Source organism: Malus sylvestris, chromosome 3, assembly GCF_916048215.2.
Source record: "Malus sylvestris chromosome 3, drMalSylv7.2, whole genome shotgun sequence".
NCBI classification, from domain to species: domain Eukaryota; kingdom Viridiplantae; phylum Streptophyta; class Magnoliopsida; order Rosales; family Rosaceae; genus Malus; species Malus sylvestris.
The window spans coordinates 26,943,608-26,967,709 of NC_062262.1; the positions used below are offsets into that span (position 1 = coordinate 26,943,608).

The 24,102-nt window shown below is 36.6% G+C and overlaps 1 protein-coding gene and 4 long non-coding RNA genes across 6 annotated transcripts in view; 1 reads left to right on the forward strand and 4 right to left on the reverse strand.

Moving 5' to 3' along the window:
- Positions 1–18,062, reverse strand: part of LOC126614549 (uncharacterized) — a 37,083-nt gene extending 19,021 nt beyond the window's left edge. Inside the window, exons 1-2 of one of the 2 annotated variants that reach the window (XR_007620423.1) lie at positions 17,804–18,062; positions 17,417–17,463 (exon numbers count right to left, since the gene is read on the reverse strand). This is a non-coding gene — a long non-coding RNA (uncharacterized LOC126614549). Of the gene's footprint in view, positions 1–17,416; positions 17,464–17,791 lie in introns of both variants that reach the window. The other variant, XR_007620422.1, reaches the window with a different exon arrangement.
- LOC126614553 (uncharacterized) overlaps positions 1–24,102 on the forward strand; it is an 82,153-nt gene that overhangs the window by 12,134 nt on the left and 45,917 nt on the right. The gene's annotated exons all lie outside the window — the stretch shown is intronic.
- LOC126614556 (uncharacterized) lies at positions 8,077–9,522 on the reverse strand. The gene is made up of 2 exons (XR_007620432.1): positions 9,209–9,522; positions 8,077–8,332 (listed from the first exon to the last, which is right to left on the reverse strand). It is a non-coding gene; the product is annotated as an uncharacterized LOC126614556 (long non-coding RNA).
- On the reverse strand, positions 16,019–17,407 carry LOC126614551 (uncharacterized). Its single transcript, XR_007620426.1, has 4 exons — positions 17,225–17,407; positions 16,903–17,121; positions 16,677–16,775; positions 16,019–16,579 (listed from the first exon to the last, which is right to left on the reverse strand). It is a non-coding gene; the product is annotated as an uncharacterized LOC126614551 (long non-coding RNA).
- On the reverse strand, positions 20,541–24,030 carry LOC126614537 (beta-glucosidase 12-like). The gene is made up of 13 exons (XM_050282201.1): positions 23,845–24,030; positions 23,613–23,682; positions 23,288–23,346; positions 23,050–23,125; positions 22,798–22,875; positions 22,616–22,703; positions 22,279–22,534; positions 21,978–22,093; positions 21,621–21,838; positions 21,453–21,484; positions 21,253–21,355; positions 21,002–21,110; positions 20,541–20,885 (listed from the first exon to the last, which is right to left on the reverse strand). The coding sequence occupies exons 1-13, from the start codon at positions 24,013–24,015 to the stop codon at positions 20,687–20,689; spliced, it is 1,575 nt and encodes a 524-aa protein (XP_050138158.1). The 5' UTR covers positions 24,016–24,030; the 3' UTR covers positions 20,541–20,686.

Genomic DNA, 24,102 nt, shown 5'->3' on the forward strand with positions numbered 1-24,102 from the left:
ACGAAACTAGTTTCAACGATCTAACCATCATACTTGTTTGTATATGGTTCGAGATCGCATACGCCAAAAATTGCAAAAAACAAACATTCAAAGATTAAGTAACGGGACAAAACTTTTCGAAGGTTATAAACGAAAAATCACAATTTAATGGTTATTTTAACTCCAATTTTGATGATTTTTTAGAACTACACTCCTTGACCCTATATGAATACAGTGATTGAATTCGATCTTCAATTTAAAATATTTACACTAGTGGATACCACAAAATCTTATGTTATACTTAATGAAAGTACGAATAAACACACTAGTGGGTCACTTTCATTAAGCTTTGAGTTTCATTGGCAATGTTTAAACTTTTGAGAAAAGCTTTACAACCTTGAAAACAAAAACGCTTTCATTTTGCATATCCTTGCACATTTAATATTTGTAATAGATTAGTAGTGTATGGATGTATTTTTTATGAGGCTCTTATTTTCAAGTGTAGATGTAGTATTTAAGCGACAATTGTGTTTTAATGTTTCGAAGTAATATTTATGTGACAATGTGTGGTATGTGCAAATTTAAGAAAAAAAATATTTTTCTTAACGGGTCATAACGGGTCGGGTCACTTTACCCGTTGGGTAAAGTGACCCGACCTATTAAGGACCCGTCCGTTAAGATAACAGGTGTGACACGACACGACCCGTTAAGATAACATGTGTTACACGAACACGACTGACCCGACCTGTTTGCCAGGCCTACCCATACCCACAATAATATATTATAATACTCATACCACTACCCATCCCATAGTCCATTCAAATTTGATGAATCCTTCGAATCTGATGAAGCCTGTTGCTTTTCTCTTTTTAACTTTTTGTATTATTATAATATTATTGTATTTTACATATTATAATATATTATTGTGTAGTGGTATCAATGTTTAGTTTATAATAAGTTTATGTATATGCTTTCATGATGTGTTTTTTATCTCATATATATTTGAATGCTTATTTTATAATGTTTTAGATATATTTATTTATTTATATTTTTTAATTGTCGTATTCCTGACGTATCGTGTTCTCGGTTATAGAAATTTGACGTATCCCCGTGTTGTATCGTGTCGTATCCTCGCATCTGTGTCCGTGTCCATGCATCGTAGCGAACCTATTATGGCGCTAAGAGGATAGCCGCCCCTCCTCTAGCCGGAAAAGAAGCCCAGGAGTCTGATTTTCTGTGCTGCCACACCTCTGGTTCTATCGGAAATGAGGTTTGGTTTGCTGAAGGAAGAGGAGCCTCCATGTCCCAACGAAAAAGATGATGCAGAGAGACTCATTTTCTCTCTCCCTCGTGACAAAGTAACATTTTTGTCTTCTTTAGTTGTCATCCTATGAGCTTCTGCCACCTTCAATACTATTCACTAAAGGGCTCCTTATGAATTGGGAGGTGATATATATATATATATATATATATATATATGCCGACAAAAAAATCGGGAGGTGTGGCGCCAGAAATATTACAACCATTAGCATGTCTACATCACTCAGTTACCACTTGCATGTCTACACCAAATATATTACATCAGTTACCACTTGCATGTCTACATCACAAAAAAATTGTGATGTTTTTTTTTTTTTTAAATATAGCTTATTAAAAAATTTAAAATATTAAATGTGTTTGACAAAACAAAAAAGAAATATTTTTTATAAAATATCTGTTGGCAATGATTGTAAAAAAGTATAGAAAGGAAAAGTCTACCATGTTTCTGACACACCCCGTCCCGAAGGAGGGCATGCTGGCCGTCACGTGAGAGTGACGTAACCATTTGCACAGTACGGAAGCTTTAAGATACAATTTATAAGTTGATACACCCGAAGGTGAGTCCTAATTTTGTCCAATCTGTCAGAACACCGTCGAATTCCTCGTAGTCACCACACCTTTGTGATTCCTGAACCTGGAGGGGCGCAAAACCAAAATTGAGTGGGTCAGTAAAACAATTCTTTTCCAAATCCAAACATTTCTCAAAACGTTGTAACCCCTCTCCGTAAAACCTGTATACTTTCCCAGAAATGTAAAATATAAATATACATATATATTCTCAAACTTCATTTTTACTATCTCAACATTTTTCTTTATCAATCATGCCATGCCATGTCTAATTCAACAGTTAAGTATGGATGCATCAACAATAATCATATCAGGTGCAAGAAAGAAATCAACTGGAGGCCCTCTAATAGCCCTGTACGGTTGAATTTAGAGCTCAAAATCTATCACTATCACTCTGCCGGAGTCACCTCTGTGACCTGTACGGCCTTCTGCACATAGGTTACGCTCTAGTGCTTCTCTCATTAATCATCTGTGCACATAATCTAAGGTCACCCACCAGTCGAAATCTCACTAACACTTTTCGACTGGCCCGTCGCACCCACTCCGCGTGGACTGTGCGACCAGCATCTACTTGGATCCAAGGCGAGCGTGCGATGCGGTGAATACTATAAGCACTAAACCAAGGTGCAGGATTTGAGCTCAATATACATCAACATCATCATAACAGTAATTAAATACTCACCTGATACTCACCTGTGCGTCCGCCGCACCATTCATTCATATGCATCATATATCTCAAATCATACTTTTCATATCATTTCATGCATGGCAATTCAATTTACATTTCCATATATATTTCATATACTTCTATGCATGATCTTTCAATTCACGTTTTCATATCATTCTATATACCTTTCATTTTAAACATAATTTCATTCTAATTCAATTTCTGGGAAAGCGTCAAGTATATATATATATATACGGAAAACAAAACTGCCCACTCACAGATTACATCGACGTCTCGTAGGTCCCTGAGCATCCTTTGGCCATGCCCGATGCCCGCATAAACCTCACCTATACAAGAGTAACCAATTTGACGTTATTTAACGCCTAACCCAAATCTTAGTTAATAACTCCTCAAATATTGCTCAAATTGGGTATATGAATATACCACCGTGACCTACACAACCTCAGGATCATCCCCATATTTTTAAAATAATTTTTGGAGTCCTCATGCGCCCCCACGCGCCTGACGTGGCACGGACCTACGCGCCCCCACGCGCGGCCACGTGCCAAGCACACTGACGGTGTCAATTGATGCCGTCAGGAATATTCCGTTAAACCCCGGAATATTCCGTTAAAACCTAACCGTTCCGTTAACGGCGTCAGGAATATTCCGTTAGAACTAACAGAATATTCCTGCTTCTTCTCCGATGGACTCTCGCCGGACTTCGGTCACCGGAAAACTGGGAAAAATTTCTATTTAACTATTCTCACTCGTTTTTCGTCCATTTTTTTCGTACTTTATACCAAAATGAAGCCCTAAACACCTACTATCACGTTGGAATGGTTTTAAGGTCTAAAAACAACGAAATCATACCTTTCCAATAATTCCAAAATTCAGCCAAACTCGAACCAAGTGATCCCGACGTCCATTTTGTTCAAACGAGGCACTCCGAGCCTCCTCGTGACCTCCTTAAGCTCACTGTGAGCTTGAAATTCCCTGAAACATCAAGATTTACGTGTGCATGAACAGTGCACTTTCACGGGGAGTTTAGAATCTAGGTTTTCCGAAGTAAAACTTACCTGAAATTGGTGTCTACGTGATCGTGGAGTCCTCAGGAGTGCAATGGTAGTTTTAAATCCGGCGTTGGTATAGATTTAGGGTGGTTTTGATGGTTTCCCGTGTGTTCGAGAGGGTGAGAGAGAGAGAGTGAGGTCTGAGGAAAAGAGAGAGAGAATGACAGTATACGGGAAATGAGGAGGGATTTAGGGTGTGAGGCCCTACCTGAACCCCAAACACAAAATCAAACGTAGAAATGTAAACCTAAATCCTAGTTTAAGTTCCTAACACCAAATAACTTAGGAACTTTAAGTAAACCAATTGTTAAATTTTCGCCCCTTAGTCCCGTTTAAGGGCATTTTCGTCTTTTCACGTCCTCGGAATTAAAATTCCGGGACGGGCTGTGACAATCTTCCCTCCTTATAGAATTTCGTCCCCGAAATTCCTGCAACCAACTAAATCAACCATACTCCAACAAACATAATTTTCTACTGAATGATTTCCTTCACAAAGCTTTTACCATTTACTCTGTCTTAATTTTCAGGACCTTCTTTTTCCAATCCAAAGTCGTCCTTGGTTCCTTATCAAGTCGAATCCAATTTAATTCTCAGTAGTTGCACCAGAATTCCATGAGACGACTCTGCCACCTAGTGACGACGCATCGAACACAAAATACATTATGTGTCTTAGCCAACTCTGAAGACATCACCACTTATATGCAACTTCATCGATTCCTTTAGTGATCAAAACGATCTGATGTATCTAAGACTTATCTTGTCTTCCTTTCCAATTCTCACTACCTCTTTTTATGGTGAAATTTCCAAAACATCGAATCATAAAACACATCATGCACTTACGACAACTCTGGAAGCCATTCAAATCTGTAATCAACTTCACCAACTTTTCGATAATCACTTAAAGTCCGATTCACTTAGGATTTAACTTACCTTCTTTCCAGATCGAATTATACTTTTCCAAGGTGAAAACTTCGAAAATATAAAACCTTCTACGTTAAACACTTGATTAGTGGCATATCCCTCTGTTAATCTCTTTTGCCACTCCTGGTTACTTTCAGGTTCACTTAATCACCTGAATATTTTGAGGAGACTCATCCATAGTCTCAGGGTCTACTAAAACTCTTTCGTGATCGAATCTTCCTCTACCCAGAAGCATTAGGCACATACTTTTCGTTTGCTTGTATTCACATACCATTTGATTCACGAATCATGTACTCATTCTTTTTCCTTTCTTTCCTTGCCTTAGTTAATTCTTAAATTTCTTCGTTAACCATTTGAGTCTCGAGTACAACCTTACCAAAAGGCCTAACTTGAAACTTAGCAAGTATAACTTCTTCTCGATCTTTCATTCTTAACTTTACTTTAGTTGGTTTTCAATCCACAAGATGATACTCTTGGCAAACATGCCAGACATTAATCTTACTGTAGTCTTCTCACCAAGTGCTTCAACTAGAACAAACTTTACAATCACCCTGATCGTACAATCATATACATTAAACAATTAAATTTACCTTCGCTACCTTAGATCAAAATCCTTCCGAGTAATGGATATTGAAGACTTTTTGGATTCGTAAAAATCTTGCATTCTTACCAAATATAATGCCTTCATAACTTCACAGCAAGGATGGTAATCGTGATTTCCAAATCACCAGTAGGGTAATTCATCTCATGAGGTTCCATTTATCGTGAAACGTATGCAATCACCCTAACATTTGCATCAACATGCCTCCAATACCATTCAAGAAACATCACTAAAAATTTATGATTACCACTATCTTCTAGGATTACTAAAATACGTGTATGAGTGAGGAAATACTTTAGTTGTTGAATCCCTTACTCACAATTTCCTTCCCACTCATACATAACTCTTTTTCTCAACAGTCTCGTCAATGACAAAGCAATGACTGAAAAATCTTTCACAACCATCCAAGATAGCCTGGTAAGTTAAGAAATTCCAAATTTCAATTACGACTCGTGGTTGTTCCAAATTCTCAATTTCTGCTATCTTTTAAGGATTCACTTGAATACCTTAAGAATATATAACAAATCTCAGAATGCCACTTGATTCATCCAACATTCGCATTTGCTAAACTTAGCATACAATCGACATTCTTCCAATCTTTGCTTCATCGACTTAATACGTTTACATGCTCTGCTCTGGCTCAGAATGTACCAGAATATCGTCAATGACAAATGATATCAATCTATCAAGGCATTCCTGGAATACTTCATCCATCAACTCATAAAACAGCATGAGTATCCATATAGCATCACCAAACTTCATAAAGACTATAACGAGTCCAGAAAACCATCTTATGATCAATGTCACTTATAATATTCAATTGGTAGTAACCAGATCTCAATTCAATCTTTGAATCTTCGCAATTACTTCTGAGCTGGTTAAATAAACATCAGTACATCACCATGGATAACGGTTCTCGATCGTTACCAATTCCATTGTCTATAATCAATGAACAATCTCTAAGTCCATTTTCTTTCTCACCAACAAACTGGTGCTCCTCAAAGGTGTTGTACTAGGTTGAATGAAACTTTTATCAACCAATTCTTTCAACTGAATTTCCAATTCCCTTAACTCATCATGAACCAATCTTTAACATAAATTTATACCTGGCAACAATTCAATAATGAACCTCATATCTCTGCCTGAAGACAATCCAGATATACTTTCAGGGAAGACATCAAGAAAAGTCTAACCCTTTCGACATTATTCACACTACTCCAAACAATATCATTTAGCATCACATGAGCTAAGTATTTTTGGGCAGCCTTTCAAAACAATCTCTTTGCTTTCACAGCATAAATAATGGCTGAACTCACTTCACTTTGCATGCCCACTCATTAAGGTAACCTCTGATCATCCAGATCGATGGAAAATGACTGGTTTCCCGTAACAATCCATCTAGTCACAATTATAACCAACCAATCTAATGAAAATAATTTAACCGACACAATTCATACTCTATTACTACTAAGCATTCTGAATAAGTACAACACTAACATAAAATAACCTACCGGTTTGCTTGCTTAACGAATCCACGAATGAGTTATTAATATTACGGTCTGCAGCCCGCAATACTGATAAATCATCGTTGTCTCGATAAGTAGGCAACCACTCTCAAAGATATAATAATACTATTTTGTCACTCAATGCAAAATACATACACTCGTCTCAACCGCGTTTATTTACTACTTTCTAGGCAATATCAATCATAATAAAAAATATATCAGCCGAAGTCAACTAGAATGACCAATACGGCTGATTCAACTCTTATCTCAAGAATACGTCGGCCGGGTCCACTCCGCGTGGTCGGTACGGCCGAGCCTATAACTCACCAATTTCTCATGCGTCAGCCAGATCCACCTCTCATGGTCTGTACGGCTGAACATATAACTCATCAAATCTCTCTGTACCCACGGTCAATCCGACCAAACTACTAAGTTCATAAACTTGCTGAATCGACACTACGATGTCATAGAAAACTGTTGGGTACAACTGATTCTAGGGACGATTCACAATTCTGTGTCCCCTCTGTTCACATAAACACATTCATTAATTTCACACTTCCCAAAGTGTTAATTTTGTACCTGCTGCACAAAGTACATTTCCTTTACTCGAGACACCTTGTCTCAAATATCTGGGATTACCAGTATATCCATCACTTTTACTCTGACCAGCGACATTAAAACCTCAGCTGGAAGAATTAACTCTAGCTTCACTTCTTTCGAAGCTCTGAATCTTTCTATATCCTTGATAAGACGAATCATTAACTTTATCGTCTTCTTTTAATTCCCATTCATTTCTTATTCTTCTTTATTCTCGTTGATCATGTTCTCAGAGTCCTCAAGACTCAACAGCATCTCGTATATTCCTGGTAAGAAGTATAATGGATAGTGGTCACCCAAAATACCACTTCCCTTTTTGCCACCCAGCTTAAAACAACATAACACCTCCACCAAATTAATAACCATATCTGGATGGAACGAGGCAAGTCTGAAAACTTTCTATAATATCCCTCGATTATCACCTTCCTTGTCTCATATTTGTAAACTCTTGTTTACTACCATCGATCAATGCCGGAGGAATAAACTTTTCCTTAAATAAGTCCTTAAACAATTCTCAATCGACTGTTCCTCCGGTGACAACAATTCATACTCCTGTTTCCACTAGGATACAAATTCACAACCAAAACCAGGTAGTCGTCTCGACCCCCTGTCAGAAGGAAATTTCCTTTGACTTGCATAACCTGAAACATCTTTTCCAAATGGTTAAACCGTTACTTCGCTCCCTCAGGTTCATCATTTCATAAGGTGATTCAAATTCAACTCATAACCCATCTTAAAATGTCCCTTTAGACAATAGACTGAATCACCATAGTAATAATTTCCCCCAAAACCGCTATATTAGGGAGACTAAATTCCTCTAACTACGTGGTTTGCTACGAGGAGGTGTAGTTCTGACAGAATTCACTAGAAACTTCTCAAGATGTCCAAGATTGCAACCATGCTCTGATACCAACTGACACACCCCGTCCCGAAGGAGGGCATGCTGGCCGTCACGTGAGAGTGACGTAACCATTTGCACAGTACGGAAGCTTTAAGATACAATTTATAAGTTGATACACCCGAAGGTGAGTCCTAATTTTGTCCAATCTGTCAGAACACCGTCGAATTCCTCGTAGTCACCACACCTTTGTGATTCCTGAACCTGGAGGGGCGCAAAACCAAAATTGAGTGGGTCAGTAAAACAATTCTTTTCCAAATCCAAACATTTCTCAAAACGTTGTAACCCCTCTCCGTAAAACCTGTATACTTTCCCAGAAATGTAAAATATAAATATACATATATATTCTCAAACTTCATTTTTACTATCTCAACATTTTTCTTTATCAATCATGCCATGCCATGTCTAATTCAACAGTTAAGTATGGATGCATCAACAATAATCATATCAGGTGCAAGAAAGAAATCAACCGGAGGCCCTCTAATAGCCCTGTACGGTTGAATTTAGAGCTCAAAATCTATCACTATCACTCTGCCGGAGTCACCTCTGTGACCTGTACGGCCTTCTGCACATAGGTTACGCTCTAGTGCTTCTCTCATTAATCATCTGTGCACATAATCTAAGGTCACCCACCAGTCGAAATCTCACTAACACTTTTCGACTGGCCCGTCGCACCCACTCCGCGTGGACTGTGCGACCAGCATCTACTTGGATCCAAGGCGAGCGTGCGATGCGGTGAATACTATAAGCACTAAACCAAGGTGCAGGATTTGAGCTCAATATACATCAACATCATCATAACAGTAATTAAATACTCACCTGATACTCACCTGTGCGTCCGCCGCACCATTCATTCATATGCATCATATATCTCAAATCATACTTTTCATATCATTTCATGCATGGCAATTCAATTTACATTTCCATATATATTTCATATACTTCTATGCATGATCTTTCAATTCACGTTTTCATATCATTCTATATACCTTTCATTTTAAACATAATTTCATTCTAATTCAATTTCTGGGAAAGCGTCAAGTATATATATATATACGGAAAACAAAACTGCCCACTCACAGATTACATCGACGTCTCGTAGGTCCCTGAGCATCCTTTGGCCATGCCCGATGCCCGCATAAACCTCACCTATACAAGAGTAACCAATTTGACGTTATTTAACGCCTAACCCAAATCTTAGTTAATAACTCCTCAAATATTGCTCAAATTGGGTATATGAATATACCACCGTGACCTACACAACCTCAGGATCATCCCCATATTTTTAAAATAATTTTTGGAGTCCTCACGCGCCCCCACGCGCGGCCACGTGCCAAGCACACTGACGGTGTCAATTGATGCCGTCAGGAATATTCCGTTAAACCCCGGAATATTCCGTTAAAACCTAACCGTTCCGTTAACGGCGTCAGGAATATTCCGTTAGAACTAACAGAATATTCCTGCTTCTTCTCCGATGGACTCTCGCCGGACTTCGGTCACCGGAAAACTGGGAAAAATTTCTATTTAACTATTCTCACTCGTTTTTCGTCCATTTTTTTCGTACTTTATACCAAAATGAAGCCCTAAACACCTACTATCACGTTGGAATGGTTTTAAGGTCTAAAAACAACGAAATCATACCTTTCCAATAATTCCAAAATTCAGCCAAACTCGAACCAAGTGATCCCGACGTCCATTTTGTTCAAACGAGGCACTCCGAGCCTCCTCGTGACCTCCTTAAGCTCACTGTGAGCTTGAAATTCCCTGAAACATCAAGATTTACGTGTGCATGAACAGTGCACTTTCACGGGGAGTTTAGAATCTAGGTTTTCCGAAGTAAAACTTACCTGAAATTGGTGTCTACGTGATCGTGGAGTCCTCAGGAGTGCAATGGTAGTTTTAAATCCGGCGTTGGTATAGATTTAGGGTGGTTTTGATGGTTGCCCGTGTGTTCGAGAGGGTGAGAGAGAGAGAGTGAGGTCTGAGGAAAAGAGAGAGAGAATGACAGTATACGGGAAATGAGGAGGGATTTAGGGTGTGAGGCCCTACCTGAACCCCAAACACAAAATCAAACGTAGAAATGTAAACCTAAATCCTAGTTTAAGTTCCTAACACCAAATAACTTAGGAACTTTAAGTAAACCAATTGTTAAATTTTCGCCCCTTAGTCCCGTTTAAGGGCATTTTCGTCTTTTCACGTCCTCGGAATTAAAATTCCGGGACGGGCTGTGACAGTTTCTAAAAGCAATGCCTTTTTATTTCAAAATATAGTAATCGGTGTCTATTTAATAAAGTTTTCAAATAACAAGTGCATCCCCATATATTTTAAAAAATTACAATTATTGTCCTTACATAATTCTCTTTGACAATTATTATCTCACATTAAATATCATATCATGTTTAGTCATTTAACATATTCATATCATGTTTAGTCATTTAAGATATTATTTTTATTTATTAAAAGCACTTTTATCAAAAAGGTAAAGCAAGCACTCAACACTTTATTTTACAGTTATTTATTCTCAAAACGCAGCAGAAACATTTTTTTTCAAAGCACAACAATAGCAAATTATCCCTTATAAACATGTTTAACACCATTAATTCTTTTAAAATTTATAATAATTTTCATAAGACTTCTCAAAAATATTTCTTAAAGCACTACAGACTAGTAATCACTTGAATTTTCATCTCATACCATCAAATTACTAAGACACTAATTAAAGCAAAAATTCTAATACTTTTATATGTTGTATGCTAAATAAACCCAAACTCCTAATTTAAGTATAATTTTTTCATTGTAATTAGACACTTATTTATATAATATGTAATAATTTACTTAAATCTGTCTAGTCCGCCTATGCCTCACCTAGGCGCTAGTGCCCAATCAGGTGTCCAACTAGCACCTAACTTTGTTGCTGTTGCGCTCGACGTTTCTTTTTTATTCCCTGGAAAACCAACAAAACAACGCCATTTAGGTGTTTAATTAAAAATAAATAAATTATACCTCTTCAGTCTTCACTCGTTTCCCTTTTTTAAACTCCACAAATTAGAGCACACCATGTGGTATGACTGTGACATGTAGGATGTTACTTTCAATTCATGTGTTTCGAAGAGGTAATACGAATTTATAGTCCTAAGCCTTTCTAGAAATTAGTAGCAGGAAAACTATATTGCTAGCATACTCACTCCGGATTTCGGTTATTGTATGTGTTGTTATTCAGTTTTGGGAGTTTTTGGGTAGCAAATGGCTTAGCATTTTAGTGGGATACGTGGGGTATTTATAGGAGGGTGACCAGCCATACACCTTGTTCATGGGATTATTTTTGTTCCTTCTCAATCAGGTTCAAATTCACTGAAAATGTCATGGCAATTGCATTTTCAGCTTTCTAGTCCCATACACCTTCTCCATCAAATATAACATTGTTTGACACAAAAACCTTCTTGATTGCTAAGTTACAAACTTTGTAACCCTTCACAACTTCGCATAACCAACAGAGATCTCTTTCACAAAAGTTTTATCCAGTTTTATCTCAGTTGTCCAGGAACATGATTGTAACAAATGCAGCCAAACACTCTGAGATGTTTTATTCTTGGCTTTCTACCACTAAATGCATCAAATGGATTCTTGTTCTGCAAAGCTTTAGTTGACATCTATTTAGAAGATATATTGCAGTGTTAGAAGCTTTTCCCCAAAAATCATAAGCTAGATTCTTATCAAGTAACATGCCTTTAGCTATTTCAATAAAGGTCATGTTCTTCCTCTCAGCAACACCATTTTGTTTAGGCGAATAAGCCACTGTCAGTTGCCTTTCAAGGCCTAGATCATCACAGAAGCTTTGAAACTCTAGAGAAGTATATTCTCCTCCTCAGTCACGTCTTGATTTTTGAATTTGAAAGCCACTTTCAAGCAGAACCATAGCTTTAAAGCTTTTAAATACACATAATACGCCTGACTTAGGCTTCAAGAAATATAGTCAGCACATTCTGGTATGATCATCAATAAATATCAGAAAGTGTCTATTTCCACCAAGTGTAGCGACCTGCATAGGACTACATACATCAGAGTGTATCAACTCCAATGACTTATTTGCTCTCCAAGTCATCTCCTTACTGAATGCCTCTCAGTGATGTTTTCCTACAATGCATCCTTCATAGACAACATTTGATTTCTTCAATTTAGACAGGCATAATACCATTTCCTTATCAGCCAACATATGCAAACTCTGAAAATTCAAGTGACCAAATCTTTTGTGCCACTCTCAAGAGTCTTCTTCAGCTATTGCTTTCAATGCAGATGGCATTATATCCTTCATGATGAGAGGAAAACATATGTTTCCTGTCATTTGTACTGCGACCACATGTCTTTCAAGGCTTCTATCTTTAAATATTTCAACTTTATCATCTCTAAACAATAAGAAATATTCATGCTCTAACATTTGGCCTACACTTAGCAAGTTTTTATCTAAATCAGGAACAAGCATAACCTCTTTGATATGCCTTGTACTATTTTTGGTTTCAATCACCAAGGTTCCTTTTGCAACAGCTTGTAATATCTGTATGTTTCCCATCTTAAGCCATGTAGTGCCACTTAGTACTACAGTCTAGTGCTAGCCGCCTCCCCGATTAATGCCTAGGCATTTGAAAATTAAGAAAGGGTGTCTAGACCTGATGAGGCACCCACCTAGACTACCTAGGCACCTGCCTAACCCGTCCAAACTTGCCTAGGCACCCGCTTAGGTTGCGACTACTTAAACAGAAAATAGATAACTTTCATTTTCTATTTTACTTTTTTCAATTAATTGGAAGAGACTTGTTGAATAGTTAAATGAACACACATTACATGCTTGTTCCGCATGTTTTCATTATGTTCCAATACTTCATAATTATATGTCATTCTATTTTGTAGTTTATGATGAAATTATATATATTTTAAGTGCAAACGGGACACTTATTTACACGAAACATAATAGATTTACTTAAATCCACCTAGTCTGCCTAGGCACCTAAACCGCCTAGCCGCCTAGGCGCTAGGCTCCAGCCCGACGCCCGACTAAAGCCTAGCGTTTTTTAGAACCTTGCTTGTCAGTGAGAGGTCTTAGATTTGATTCTCGCCAAAGGTGAATTTGAACCTCATTATTGTTAGCCCATTGTGAAGATAAGCACACCTCATCCCCCTTAGTGTATAGATAATATCGGTTGTTTAAAAAGAAAAAAGTCATGTAGTCACATTTCTGTCTTCATCAATCAACATTGATTCATGTAAAGTCATGTGATTGTTGTATCCATTATCTATATACCAGACATGTTCATTCTTGACAGTTGTTGCGGAATCGCAAGCAAAGAACATACTAGTGCCTTTTCCCCCCTCCTTGACATAATGAACCTGTTTGACCATTTTACTCCTACAATCTTTGGCAATATGCCCAAACGTATCACATTTGTGACACTTTGGATTTAAACCAGCGTTCACCAAAATGTAAATTTGCACAAATCTTGCAATCTCCTTTACTACCATAGTTCTTTACAATCACATTTGGCTTCTCATTTTGTTTCACATAGTGTTTCTTCTACTACTTATTCTTCCAAGGCTTATTGCCTTTATAACCACCAACTTGTGAGTTCTGTTTTGGTTGAATACTTAGGCTACTAAATGCTCTTTCATTCACCTCTCCATCTTCAGCATGTCTCATTCATCTTTGCTCAAAACCTTTGGGTGTTGTTGTAGACTCAGTTGGATCAATCTCACTGATTTTCTTTGTACCCTCAATAAAAGATACAATAGTAACCTAAGTAGGAGTGAGGCTAATGTACAACTTCTCTACCATAATTTTATTTAACAAATCCTCTCCGTGCATTTTCATTTGACTCACCAAAGCAAACTATCTAGTCCAATAATCAAATAGAGATTCACCATTACTCATTCTAGCATTCTCAAAATCAAGAGGAATACCTTGTAATTTCATTGCCATGACCTGATAATCGCCTTTGTATTCCTGCTTCAACACATCCCAAGCTTTGTTAAATGTCTCTTGATTCGCAATCCTGAAAAAAATTCCGTCACTCACTGTACTTTGAATTAACCTCAGGGCTTTTGCATCTCTGGAAATAAGATCCTGAGCAACAATCAGCTACTTCTCAACCATTTGCTTCTCATCTGAGGGAAGTTCATAGCCATTTTCAGCACAACCCAAGAGATTGTGAGACTTGAAGATAGTCATCATTTGACACACAAAAATTCATAGTTGACACTATTGAAAATCAGAGCTTGAATATCAGCTCCAGATCCAGACATTTTGTTCTTCAATTTATTTGAGCTCTTGGTTGAAAGCTCAAAGAACATTTCTCAGATCATGCCCCTCATTCAATTCGAACCTAGCTCTAAGGCCATGTTAGTGTGTTTAGGGGTGATGAACTCGATTTCCAATAGGATTTAACTCATGAAATCACTGAGAATGTGATCGTCGAATTGTAGAGAAATGGAAGAAAGATGGTCACCAATGTAATCTCTCAAGAATATATCTACATTGGATTCTCTCTCTCTCTCTCTAAAATATGTTAAAAAGAAAGCATGAGGAGCGTGTGATATAGCTGTTTCTAGGCATCACACCTCAATAACAACGGCACACATGAGTTGCACATGATCAAATTAAATCAATTATAAAACAAGACATGTGGCACAATCTACACCATTTAGATGTTATAATCGTGACCATCCATTAGAAACTTTGCGAACTTAAACTTCAAAAAAAATCCTGAGATTTTTTTTTTGGTCAAACGATAGATTTGCTAGATTAGATGTTAGATTAAGGAGCCGACAGGGTTTGAACTTGTTGGAAATATTTTTGATAAGGATGCTACTTCTCCTACAACAAATCACATAAAATAATGTTAGTATATCACAATTTTATCACCTCAATTTATTAAAGAAAATAAACCAAATAAAATAAAATACTTAACTTCTGTAGGTAGAGAACGTTCTTCGTCGATCCTCAATTAGAACAAGATTTTAGGTTGAGGTGTGTAGTCACTGTCCTTAAGAGTAGATTTTGCCCCTCTAAGACAATGTCTCGGTGTAGCAGGTTATGGCGCCCTACCATCCAGGATACAACAACCTATAATCATCTTAAGCATACACTCACAATACTTGGATCGTACGAACAACTTGATTTTCCTTTGGCATATGAGAGATGAAATTATAATAGCATTTGAGAGAATACAATAAATCAAGAGAGGAGAGGAAGGTGGGATTCCTTTAATTAGGTGAGGTTTGTAGGAAAGAAAATATTTGAAGTCCAATAGCAAAAGGAGTAGTCTAGGTAAAGATCAACATAATCGCTACGGCATGAAGAGTTGTTTTTATATAGAACATGATAAAGGTAAACATGATCCTTGCGCAAAGGTCGTGAAAAAAGACCTCGTGCGACGAAGAAGTCCACATTCGTTGCGCGAAAGGTATACGGACAAAGGCTTTCGTCGCATGATATAAAAGGGTACAAGTGTTTTGTGATGAGAATTTCTGGAGACGTCTAAAATTCGTCTCGAAAATCTTTGCACGACGAAACATGTAACACGCGTGTGGTTTTACACGACGATAGGTATGCGTCGCGCAAGTGTAATTTTTAATAAAAAATAATAATAATAAATAGAATAAAAGGAATATTATTAAAAATATATATTTCATACAATTCAGAAGAAAAAAAAACAAATTAATGAATAAAAAACAATTTTTTTATAATATAAATAAAAATGTACAAACAAATACAAAGTTTAAAAAGAAAGAGGGAACAAAAACTATGAAAAAAATAAAGAATAATCTATACGCAAGTCATTTAGAGGTGCTTGGTAATCTTGCTGCTAGAAGAAGGTGGGGTTAGGGACGGGGTCGAAGGTCGACGGGCCTGATTACTGTGTATGCACGGTGTGGAGGGGCTCTGACGGTCGTGGTGCAAAAAAACTGGGGAGACGGATCCCGGAGGAACTAAGGGCTTGTACAAGCATTCACATTTAAGAAATGTACGATGCAAGCTCATTCCTCATGCTAGCGACTTCCTGCGTCAAAGCCATAACCTCGCCCTTCGACTGCAAGGATGAAGATGCTCTACTCTCCCTCCACCTGGCATTTCCCATCCCCCGACAATATGTCCCTTGCGTCCGACCAAAAGTGTGGTTGAACGTCTCTGTAAGGATGTGAAACCCCGCATCTTCAGAGGGATCCACAGATCGATTGGCGTGTCCTGGGGAAGTTGGGAGGCGAACTCCTGAAACGACTAACCCTTCTCCACCATAGTCGCCTATGAAAAAAACATGGATTATTAATAGAAAACAATTTGAAATCATTAGTATAAATCTTTAATGCATAAGAAATTACTTGCAAGAAGTAACTCGGTCAACTCATCCCAGTCCGAACATAAACGTTAGCAAAGACATCGATCTCCGGGAATTTTGAACCCTCCTGAAATAGAAAAGATAAGGAAAATGTTAGTACGAAAACAAACAAAAAACATTATTAGCGACATTTTAAAATTGGAAATAAAAACTGTAATATATACCTTCTGCCACGCCTACATCCTATATGAGAAAGGCCTTAAACCCGAATGGTGGAAAAGAGTCTTCTTCTCCCGATTGCCCTTGTTCGCCTTTGCCTTCTTCTGTTATACACAAAATAAACATATTAGTCGTAATATTTAAAGAACATAAAAAATTTTAAAAAATCATAATAAACATTAGTAAAAATTTTAAAAAGTAACATGAAAGAAGTCCTAATTAAAAACGCACCACATAGCCCGGCTCCTAAAAATGACCGCAAAGTCAATCCCAATTATCTTGTCGGTTTTCGAGCTCGTTCGGGCAACCCTCCTCGAGAGCGACCTGCGGATCACTAAACATCTCGAAATACTGGTGCAAGTCACTCTTCCACAACTTGTAGCGTTCGGAGTATAGCCGATTGAGGTACGTCAACATGTCCTCGTTGATGTCATCCAAATTGTAGTTTGTCTACATGTAACAAATATTATGAAAGTATTATTAATAAAAGACATTAATAAATATAAATATATAAATTTTAGATGAAAAGCATTAAAAAGGCAAAAATACTTACTAACAAATGATTGCGCACTGTGTTCTTCACCTTCTCTGGCATCGCCTTCCAAGACTTCCACTGCATAGGGCAAAAGGTCCGCACGACGTGCCCAATGTCATGGGCCAATGCACTATGCTACTCCGTCGTTGGTGTTGTCCGATGTCGCTCATCATATCCGATTGTGATACGATCATTGGTCATCCGGGTGACCTTCGCCGTCTTCAATTGCCGACAAGGTCCCCAGGTGTTTTTCTTGGCTGCAAAGAAATGAAAAATTAACGTTAACCCAAATCTAATAACAAATCATACTAAAATTTCTGCATAACCTCCATATAATGAAAACATTTCCCAAAACCCTAAAAATAACATAAACAATATACATATCCAACACAATGATCACAACAGTTTAATAATAGGTTCGGAACGATGACAACAATAAACAATATATATATATATATATATATATATATATATATATATATATGATAACTTTTTAATCCTTAAATGACATAACTTAACAAACTGAACCTAAAATAACAAAACTAAGTTAACATGGGAATGAGGTAGTAAATTAGGATAGTATACCTAGCTGTGTACCGGAGGCATTGGTTGTGGATCCCGTTGGCGACATCTGGTATGGAGTGCGGGGGCACCGGTAAGCACGTCGGGCGCTAACAGGTAGCACCACCGAAGAAGTCGAATATGCCGGTGCCAGTAGGACTGGAGGACCAACTGGGTCAATCGGATTCATTGACCTATGGTCCATCTCTGCCGAAGCAGTGGCGGCAGTAGTAGGTGTAGTCGTCGATCAAGGTGTAAAACTCATCGCCTTCCGGGTTCTAATGAGCTATTACATCTACAAAATTGGAAATAAATTTGTTAGATTACAAAGATTTAAATTACCGTACACATGCATAATAATTTCTACTTAAATTTAAAACGAAATTTAAAAACCCTAATTCTAAACCCAATTCAAGTTTGGCAGAAACAAAACTTTAAACTGATCTACTATACACAAATAATCAATGTCATATAGGATCAGTGGTGGATCAAAGATTTTAACTTAGGATGGTCCCAATATAAAAGCTCCAAATAAAAAAAAAACAAGTGCTAATTGCCTGGTCTATAAGACTATAAAACTCCATGTGCCTCTATCCATTTGAACTGTAGAACAGTTAAAATTTGAGTAAAAATTGCAACTACGCTGAAAGCATGCTATTCATATGTAGCATCAGTAGGTGTAGCATCATTGATGCACCATCAGTAGGTGCAGCATCATAACAGGATGGCAAAATTATTTAATGGACAGATTCAAAGAGAGTACAAACTACAAACCTTTTCGACCAAAAAGAAGAGGACCAACGGCTAGCCTCCAGAGTCCAGACCAGAGCTTTACACGGAGAAAAAATGTAGATTTTCACCAGAGATGTCGTCGACTCGTCGCCCCGCCCGTCGGTGCAATAGTGAACAGAAACTAAAGTGCAGCAAAGAGTTGATCAATGCCGTAAGGAATATAAGCAGGCCGAGCGGCAGACGATTAGATATTATTGGTAAAGTGAAGGTTCTGAATGCTGAATGAGTTGATTGCTCTATCGTGTGAGGGTTCTCATGTGACTCGTGAGTGAGGTTTTAAATTTTTTTAATGACTTGGCTCAAACCGAAGTCGTTTTGGACAAGTCATTTTGCAAAAAAATTGGCTTTCTTCTTTCTCCTCATGAAATGCACAACCTAATTGAGTTAATCTATTCAATTATTTAAAAACTCAAACAGGAATTAAAGCCTAATTGAGTCCAAATAAATAACTTATAGAAAAAAAAAACCTTAAATTTAAATAGTGTCCTCAAAAACAAAAATTTAAAACTACTATTTCGATTGTGCTCCACTCTGCTTAACGTCATAGCGCCACCGGTTGTAACCTCCCTCCAACGCCGCCTCCATCAACTTCATCAACTCTTTGTTCGTATCATCATCAAGAGTATACTTACAATGTTACACATATATGCAAATAATTCATTCCAACATATAACAAAAAAAATTCACAAAATTAATTATTGATCCATCAACAGCATAATTACTAATAATTCATCCATCACCACCTTCTTGATACAATCATGCACATATTTCCTAGAACGCCACTCAGCAGTAGAACAATTATTCACCATGGCTACAACAATTGCATGTGCGAACTCCACATGTTGTCTCAAATCATACGGGTTGGTGATGGATAGCCAGTCAAGCATATATAGAATTTTAGTTGACTAGTGTTGATGACTAGCCAGTCAAGCGTATATAGAATTTTAATTCCAGGATATTTCACTTGGAACCAATTTCATGCTTGAACGTGTGTATTGTGTAAACTCTTCACTATTAATAAGAACTCATCTACCCTCTATATCTTTACATATTATCCTCATTAGGTGACGGGAATAACTTTGTGAAGGTGACAAACTTGACACCATACGTCGTTCCATAGTCTCACTTATTTTGTGCATCAACATTATTTGTAAATAGTCTCTTACAAGCAATTGAGCCCGCGTGTGCCATCAGTTTTAAAATTGTGTTAAACAGGTGGAATATATTAAAATCTATTAGAATCCTTATGTTCAACAAAGAATTAAAAATAGGTGTTTATAATACGTAGCAAAAGTTTTAAAAATATGTACAATACAATCCTCGACCAATTCAAGTGTACACTTTTTCTTTTCTTCTATCAAAATTGTCATGTAACCCAAAGTCATATGCAAAGTCAGCTAACTGAAAACATTTGTGTTCAGTTGTGTAAAAAGTTGATCACGCTTTAATTGAAAAAATAATCGTTAATACAATTAGGAAAGAAGGGAAAGATGATTCTCATGAGGAGTTAGAAATATTTTGACTTCAACAAGAAGATATTGACAAGGTTTTACATACGTACCTGCAAGCTCAAAGCTGTAGTATTATCTCCAAAAAAAATAATAAATAAATAAAATAAAATTATTCCATCTTAAAATTTTATTTGTGGCGTAGCTTATTATTGTCCTTATTAACAAAGGAAAACTAATAAAAAGTGCTTAAAAACTTTGAGCTTTAACGATAACGACAAAATAAAAGGTAAATTGAATAGTACAAGGATTGACTTTTTAGTGTAAAATTGTGGTTTTTTGTTAAAGTGAACAGTACCAGGAGTTTTTCGTTAAAGTTCCCTATTAACAATTACTACTATGTCGAACTGGGTTTCCTTACAAAAGGACCTATTAAAATGATAACTTATTACAATGTGAAATTTATTCCTAAACCCAAACATGGACTAAAACTTTTTATGACTACAAATAAGTTATTCGTTTATAGAGAGAGGTTTTATTGTAGCATTCACAACACTTATAGCTTTTTATTGAATTATTGAATCTCAAAGAATGTTTACATTATTGCAAGGAAATACAAATGCATAAGGAATTGGAATATAAATACATAAAAAAATAAAAAAATTATCCACTTAAATGTTTATAATGAACTGTAGCTTTCTTTGAATTTATTCTTCTTAAGAAATTTTTTGAACCAGTGTGCTGAGAGTTTTGGGTATCTTTTCAGGCCATCTTTATAATCCACGTAGTTTAAACCAAATCGGACAGTGTATCCGGCAGTCCATTCAAAGTCGTCTAACAATGTCCATGCAAAGTATCCCTTCACTTTCGCGCCATTTCTGCACACACACACACAAATGTACAAATTGGTTAGGTCAATATAATGATTAAATAACCATAACATAAGAAGGCTAGCCAGTATATAGCCTTAATCATTTTTTTAATAACTACTTACTTGATCGCCGCTTGAAGGTAACACAGGTGACGATAGTAGTAGTCAATTCTACTGGTATCATGAAGGGCCTCTTCAAGTGATAGTTCTGGATTATTCAACTCTGATACACCTATGTACATATTATTACACAAAAAAATTAAATTTAGTTTCTTCCTCTAAAACTAAAAGAAAACGTGTAGTTTCATTTTACACCACTATAAATATGTGAAACTTTTGCAATTAATCAAGGCTTAAAAGTTTGTATTACATACCATTCTCAGTAATATAAATGAGTGGATCATTATATTTTTCCTTTGTGTAAAGCACAAGATCGTGAATTCCTTTTGGATATACATATAACCAATCTGAAGCAGCCTGCAACACCATTTGAAGATAATACATAAATATTGGGGAAAAAAAAAAACTACTCCTCCAAATGCAAATACCTCAAAATGATAAATTTGATATTTACCTGTGGACCAATGAGTACTCCATTAAGCTCAGCTGCCACAATATTTAAAAACATTAGAATACAATTGGTGTAAATATTAGAATATAATTAAAGTAATTAAGAAGTTAAACTAGGCAAAGAAGTACAAAGAACTTAAGCTATTCAAACTAAGTTTCCTTTTGCACTCACTTGTAAGATCAGCTCGAGAATCTGTTACGTAGCTTGCCGGTAGTGAATTGTTGTTGGGTGCACTACTTGTGTATCTAGCAGTATAATAATTTATTCCAAGAAAATCAAATGATCCGTTTAGCAACTTGGATTGTTCTTTTGTGAATTTGGGCAATCTTTTCCCAACAATTGATCGCATGGTGTGTGGATAGTCACCACTTGTTAATGGGTCCAAAAACCTACAAAACATGACAATTCCGGATACTAGCCTAATTATATTATTATATATAAACAGTACTGCTAGCTAGGTAGTATCAATGTTTCAATTCATAAGTAAACATGTAATTGGGTTGATATATAATTTAATAAGACACTTGCCATCCAAACATAAAATCCAAAGATCGTAAGGCAGCATCTTTATCTTGCTTTGAATCCGAAGCAGGCTCATACCAGTCTGACACCAATGTTATCCCTATCAAGCCTTTTTGAGTTGCCTACACAAAAATACGAATTTTGGTTGAACAAATAGGAGCTATGGAAAAAGATACAACCTTTAGATTATCTCACTACAGAGAGTATTCCCTCTTGTATTACAACTCAATAATAATGATTCATATAGAATTCTCAATTAGGAGCCAATAATCTGACCCCAAAAAAAAAAGAACAAAAGTTATTGAACCTGATATCTATTCTTGTACAATTCTACAGCTGCTCCATGAGCAAGAAGAAGGTGGTGTGCCACCAAGTATGGTTCAATGGCTGAATCTCCACCGGTGCAGTTTAGGTTTTGCCAAGAAGAGCAGCGTCCCGGTACTTGAGTACCAACAGCATAACCCATGTAACTAAAAGTATATGGCTCATTTTCCGTGAACCAGTGCTTGACTCGATCACCAAATTCCTTATAACAAAGTTCCGCATAGTCTTTAAAATGATCGCTGTAGATACACATTTATGTTACGAATATCAGTATGCATTTTATCAAATTATCACTGAGAGAATAAATTTTGTTCACTTACACAATACGAGCGCTTAAGAAACCACCATATTCATCTTCTAAAGCTTGGGGAACATCCCCATGAAAGAGTGTCACAAATGGCTTTAATCCTATATATACATGATCAGTAAAATCAAATTAAAAGTCTGATTGAATGATGTTCTAAAAATTCATGTAATAATTGTTTAAGGTAGGATGATTAACCATTGCGTAGGAGTTCATCGATGAGATTGTCGTAATAATCAATTCCTTTTCTGTTAACGCCACCACTTAACGTTCCATCTAATTAGAACAAAAATAACAAGAAAAATAAGGGTTATACACTAGATAACTCGATCACATTAATTTAGTTAAAAGTATATAAAGAGAATAATTTTCTCGTAGGACAAATAATTCTTATGCACAATATATATTGACATTGGTCCCAACCAAATATGAGGATGTGGAGCAACTTACTTGGTAATAATCTGGACCATGAAATAGAGAATCGGTAAGCATCCAACTCCATATCCTTCATAATCCCCACATCTTCCTAGAATGACAAAAGGATATATATCATAATAAGAAAAAAGTTTAAAATTAAATATTGAGGATCTCATTATATTGTGCTTTTTATAAAGGCTCCAATTTAATATGTTAACATGTGCCCTTCAAGTATAAACGGTCAAGATAATAAAGTTATGAGATTCTAGACCTTATAGCGGTGATATTGATCAATAGCAACGTCTCCGTTACTGCCATCAGCGATTTTTTCTGCACTTATTCAAAAACATAATGGTGAAATCCATAACGTATGCAAAGTACTTCATGTGCGTGCGTATTGATGAAGTATATACATATATTGTACATATCACATGACCACGTACTATTTGTCTCCCAACAAAGTGCATGGTTATCAGAGGGGTTGGAGTTTTGTTAGGTATACTTGTCCTCATGAAGAAAAGAATGAGGTGCTAATTACACACCTTTGAAATGAAGTTGCTAAAGTTTTCATATTACCAATTGATTAAATCACAGACCTGGATGTTTGTGGGTGTAGGTATCCCATATGCTTGGTCCTCTTCCATCTTCTTTTACTGCACCTTCATACTGAAATATACATACATGCATATTCGTAAGTGTACTACCACACACGCAAGGAAGATGTCAACATTATAATTCATGCATGGATGCTAACTGCATGTATAAAATGTACCAATAAAATGGTAAATAATCCCAGAAGATATATATATAATACATATATATATTGACCTGATAAGATGCAGAACCTGTGCCAAATATGAACCCTGGTTCAAAACTGTTGCGATTGAGGAATTCGCAATAAACAGGTGGATCCGTATTAGCAGCTTTGCTATTTGTCGATGCAAAGCCAATGAGTAGCAGCACACCAAAGAGCAAAAATCTTGAATATTTCATTGCCATAACTTGGGAATTTTGATATCGATCGAGATAATTAAGTTGTCTCTTCCTGGAATATTGCATGGGGTTTATATAGAGGAAGGGAGGAAG